Raw genomic sequence first — 5,902 nt, 5'->3', positions numbered from 1 at the left:
TCACTCTCTACCACTGCTCCTTGTTAGGCTGTGTTAAGCACAGTGAACAATTCAGTGGAGGCCTTGAGCCATAAACAGACATCACGCACACACATTGTTTTCATTACCAAACTGCAATAGACCCGGTCCCCTAAAACTACACAAATGCCCTCTGGGTAACATGAAATGCATTTAATCAATAAACAATCAATGGCTTCTTGTTGTTGTAACCAACTCCGTATTTGGATGTTTGTGTGCAGCATTTGTTAGTAAAGCATTCTTCATTGTATCAGCGTGTGTGTGTGTATCACTCTTCATTCTGAGTCTGTGCATGTAGATGTGTGTGTTTGTGTGGGTGTTTGTGTTCATCACTTTCCTGTTGTGGTGTTCTGGGTAAACCGCGGCCTGAAGCGTGCCCTTGGATCCTGCCCTCCTCCATTTCAGTCTGTTTACATCCATCGGTTCTGCTGCTCAAAGTTCTGTCCATACTGGTTCTGGCCCCAATTGGGGCAGTCCTTTTTCTCCAGTGTCCTGCATCTTCTCCTTGTTCCGCTCCTCCTTAACTTGACCCTTTCGCTTCTGTAGCTCCTTCAGGGTTTTGATACGCAGCTCAATCATCTGCACTGTTAAAAAAATCAGTAAATTTAGGGGTCCCTTTACCGTGGATTTGCTACGGATTCGCTCCGTTTTGCGAAATACGGAAAGTTTGCTGTTGCGCGAGGCAGAATTTTCTCCCCCAGCCAGAATATTCCGACGCCATTACTTTCAGTGCGGTCAGTGCCTACTAGGGGTGGGTTTTTATAATCGATTTATTGATTAAAATCGATTCTGGCTTAGATAACGTAAAATCGATTCATTAAAATCCTGAATCGATTTTTTAATATAAATTTATTTTGCCCGAAATGCCAGAATCTCTGGTGAAACGTCACAAAATTTCAACAACCACCAAACAGCTAAAACAGTAAATGAGAGCAGGTACACGGATTCTGCACAAAGACGTAAACACACAGCGCGGACCCGCGGATCAGAATCAGTGAGATGTCTCCTTTCTCAGCTGACGGTCGGGGCTGAAAGCCGACAGCTCGCTGATTCTGATCCGCGGGTCTGCGCTGTTGTTTACGCCCTTTTTTTTTTCGTTTTACTTACTTCCGAAAAGAAAACCTCATTTCTGCCGTTCAATATTGAATAAATTTAAACTTTTTAAAATTATGCAAAATGCAAAACGCTGTGTCTCTAATAAAACCGCTGTAACTTCAGAGGTGATGTTCATTAATTAATGGTTTTCTTTCGTTTTTTGATCGACTGCAGAATATTTTTATAAAATCCCAGGCCAGGAAAATCACCTCCATGTTTTTCTGTGTTTTATCTTCAGCTACTTTGACACAAAGGCCTCTGCTGTGATGCTCACACCTTTGATAAAGTCTTGCGAGTGTCAGCTTCCTTTTTATAGATACAAAAATATGTAAATGTACTGATCTGAATTATAATATTTCTGACTGTCAAAATTTCCCAGATTCAAATCGAATCGAATCGAATTAAATCGAATCGTGGATCGAATCGATTCGGGACCTTGTGAATCAGAATTGAATCGATTCTAGAAATCAGTGACGATACCCAGCCCTAGTGCCTCACCTAAATTTCTGCAAGTCACAAGGAAAGTTGGAAACAGGTTGGTTGTGTGGAATGAGAATGGAGTGCCACCTTGTTCCCCCTCGTACATTAAATTGGTCTCGATAGGCAGTTGGTAGTGACAGAGACAAGCGACACTGAAGAGGAAGCTTTCAGCTGATGATGGTCCCCCGGAGAACAGCCTCCGACGGCGGTGTGTCCGTTAGACCAGCGGTCCCCAACCTTTTTTGCACCACGGACCGGTTCATGCCCGACAATATTTTCATGGACCGGCCTTTAAATACAACAAAATAAAACTAGTACCGGTACCGAAAAGAAGAAGATTTATTCATAACACACTGAAAAGACCCAGGAAAACCGAGTTAACGATAAAAACGATAACAAAATAACGCTCAAAACCGATAAAAACCCTGAAAACTATACATTTCACACCTGAGCCTCAACTCTCGCGGCCCGGTACCGGTCCGAGGCCCGGGGGTTGGAGACCGCAGCGTTAGACCCTGAACGTCTCACATATATGTATATATATATATATATAATGTTCTTCCTCTACACCCCCCCCCCCCAATTTTTGCACATGTCGAGGAGCGTGTCAGGCTACATTTCACTGTGTGTTATACTTGTATAACTATGCATGTGACAAATAAAGAACCTTGAACCTTGAACCTTGAACTGCAGGGCCGGTACACAAGGTGGTGATAATTATGGGCAAATACCACGTACACAAATGCAAATGGCAAAGTAAAAGACCTTCCCTAACTGTATTGAAAATTGAATTAAAATCTTTTTTGTCATCTTTAGAATTACTGAGGGATTCATGTAAAGAGGCTGCTTTGATATGCGACAATGGGACTCAATCTCTATCCTTTTAATGATTGTGTTTTTGGTGTACTAAGTAAGCCACATATATGTTAAAGTGTTCGCAGAAAGGAAACTGTTATATGTCATAAAAATGGCCTTCATATATTTATGTATATGTATATATGTGTTTTTGTTTTTTTGTTTTGTTTTTCGTTTGGTTTCTTATTCAACCTTTTCAAGATGTTGTTGCACTAATGTTGTCTCCCAACGAGAGATTGTAATATGTGCATAAATTTAATTAAAGTATGAAAAAAAACAAAAAAACCCAAAAACACTGCAGGGCCGGAACCATTCGTTCTACTCAGCGTTTGCTGTTGGGACAACATGTCTGGTTGGACACTTTAGCATACGTTAGCTTAGCAATAGGCAGAGAGATATTAAACGGTGCTTTGTCTCTAAACACACGGATTATCACTCGGTTATAACCACTTGAGTGTGAGAAGCTATGACAAAGATGTGATATTAGGAGCTTCAGTAACGTCTGTCGTAGGTTTAAAGCGCCCTGTGGACATTTTTAGCATTGCACCACAAGATGGCAGCAGCGAGCCCCAAACTCCCTCGGCTATAGAAACGTTGTAATCACTGTCCTGCACCATGTGGCTGTTATTATACTGCATATGATATACTTTTGATATGTAATAGGTGCCTGTGCTGATGCTCCTCCTTCTCCCCCAGATATATGCCCTCCAGACAGACTAAAACACGGGAACGAATAAAAATTGAACTAAAAATTAAACAATGAGAAAATACAAAACTATCACAACTCTGCAAGCCATGGATGAATCTGCCTGAGAAGTTTTAGGAGCAAACTAAGATGAAGGTCACAATGTAGGCCCGCTCTCAATCCCAACCACATGGAGCAAAGTTTACAAAGTGAACATCTAAAGCTGCTTCATGATTATCTTTGGCACTATTATAATCATCTTATACAGTGAATTCTTTAAACATTAAGTAAACTAATTTAAATAAATGATTAAAAGGTAAGAGTGTGGCCTAAACGGGGCTAATGAGCCCGCTACACCTGCTGTTGTTGCCCTGGGAGATGGCTGTACAAGCCAAAAGTGACCTTGCATCCACTGGCACAGTTCAGCTGGTTGTCCATCTCACAGCTTTTGTAACCAGGTGCTGCGGCTGGCTAGGCCAGGTTGAAGACGCAGATGTGTGATTCTGTCCGTTTTCCCACCTTTTCAGTGATACATCAGTGCAGGAGCCCAGAGATTCCCACATTATAATGCAGATGCTGCAGCACCTTGAAAAGATGCAACTTTCAGGATGTGTTTTGTTTCTAGTTTCAACTTTTCCACCTTTACCACCACTGATGTGGTAATTTTCCTTATGTACCGTGGCATCAGCGCCCACACCAGTGTTGCACATGACACAGTCAGTGTGGTGGAGCCTGCCTCCACAGATGTCTGTGAGCATGAGTTGTTGCAGCATTAGTCGGGTTGCGCAGGCCTACAGACTGGTTGGCAACCACTGGATGTTGGGGGATAAATGTGTATTCCCAGTGTAGTGGGTGAATAGTTGCTGTCAGTTTGGCTTTGGTCGCTAGCAGGTTGCAGACACTCATTGTTTCCCATTTGTGTTTGACTTCTCACAGTTTCACTACTGCTCACAGAGTAGATGGTGAGTGTTTGCAGTACTGATAATCTATAACTGTAATATGTCTGAGAGGGCAGACAGCCTGCTGTGATGTACTGTACTGTTACACTCTGATGTACTGATATAAGGGTGATGTTAGCGTGAATGTCATCCAGTTCTATCTGTGGCAACTGAAGCATCTTAAATTTGTTGGCCATGAGTATGCAGAGACAGTGATGCTGTGGGATAAAACCAAATGGGTTCTCTGGGGTTCGTTCTCAGACTGGCAGCTAATATAATAGTAATCAGTTCGCTCTGGCACGGAGCGTTTATGTTGGCCTCTTTTGAAAGGTTTTCCATGTTGTGTGCCAGAGTGCCTGAGCCCTGCCCAACTGCCTCTGCAGACAAACATGGAAAATATCCCCCAATAGCTGACCTCCATAACAAGGTTTATGGAAAAAAGAAACATAAATGTCGAGGCTCGATTTTTCCCAAGAGAGATTGGCAGTAAGTAATAGACGGATTTTTATTTCTCATGCCAAGCACGTGCAGTCAACCACCAGAGCTACATGGGTCATGTAAAGCAGCACAGCTGGAGCACAGGCAGAGACAGAAGTCTGTAAATGTTGTTTAGGTGGGGTCACCTGCTTTACCAGCCTCATGGAAACTTTGTTCTTATACAGTCATTCCTCCGACTACAGAAGATAGAGCACGTGGGTGCTGGTGGGGTCACAGCTTTAACCTTTAACAAACAAGGGCAGGGCTAACAGGGATACTAATCCACTGACTCACGGGCCACACTTCCCTTGACACATAACAGGCACAGAAAGGGAATGGACCTTTGTCCCCTGGCAGGTGATAGTGACTAGTGTGCAGTGACATGGATCACGTATGTATCCATGAAAACGTTAGACGTGCAGATGCTAGCGACTTTGAGACAGGTTTATGGCGTCCCAAACACGAATCGTTTACTGTAGATAACGTTTGTGATAAACAAAAACGCAGTATAGCTGGCCATAGCCATGGATGTGATTCTCAGATGAGTAGTAACTGAGACCTTATGAAGGGTGAGCAGGTTTCTCCAAAGACACTTTGAAAGGGCCCAAAACTTCACGTGCATAGTCGAGCTCGCCCAAGGAGTTTACAGGCTGAGGAGATGACCTCAGCTTGCTTTCACGTAAAACGATGACGTCGCCTGTGAGAATCGCTGTCATCTGCTCTGCACTGGGACTGCTTTCTGCTGAAATGAGTAGATATGATAGTAGATATGAGATCTTCAAGTCTCCATCAGATAAAGCTGTGTGACTGATGTCATCCTGTCACACTGTGTGACAGCGGACTGAAAGGGTGCAGTAAATCCACAGTGTGTCTTTGTGCACTGATGTTTCATATTCCAGATAGAATTAAATTATAATTTGTAATAATGGCCCAGCTGTTTTCTATGTTCACTGATGAATATCAGACATAGTGACTTGTTGCCACCTTTCTTATCTCAAAGTAAAAAAATTTGTCTCCAAGGTTGTACAATTTTACAGAACTTGATTCTTACAAGTTTATTTTCTTCTGAAACATCCGGAGCAGCCTTGGACCCTGATGCACGTCCAGTCTGATGAGGTCAGGCTGTGTTTGAATGCCACTGTCACTGTGGTCAAAGGTGAAGTTTAGGTCTGAGAGTGGACATCAAAGCTTCCTTTCATTCATCTTTAACTTTTAACAAAATGAAAGTATGTTAAATTTTAAAGAGACACATAATTCACACACACACACACACACACACACACACACACACACACACACACACACACACACACACACACACACACACACACACACACACACACACACACACACA

General features: G+C 42.7%; 1 protein-coding gene across 1 annotated transcript in view; it reads right to left on the bottom strand.

The window, feature by feature from the left end:
* Nucleotides 1-450: 450 nt before the first annotated feature.
* LOC113009413 (uncharacterized) overlaps nt 451-5,902 on the bottom strand; it is a 16,000-nt gene continuing 10,548 nt past the window's right edge. The window contains exon 3 of the mRNA XM_026147689.1: nt 451-597. Within this exon, the coding sequence (XP_026003474.1) occupies nt 451-597 (147 nt within the window). The remainder of the gene's footprint in view (nt 598-5,902) is intronic.

Source organism: Astatotilapia calliptera, chromosome 17, assembly GCF_900246225.1.
Source record: "Astatotilapia calliptera chromosome 17, fAstCal1.2, whole genome shotgun sequence".
Taxonomy (NCBI): Eukaryota; Metazoa; Chordata; class Actinopteri; order Cichliformes; family Cichlidae; genus Astatotilapia; species Astatotilapia calliptera.
The sequence above is the reverse complement of the archived record's forward strand: the minus strand, read 5'-3'. Positions and strand labels throughout refer to the sequence as shown.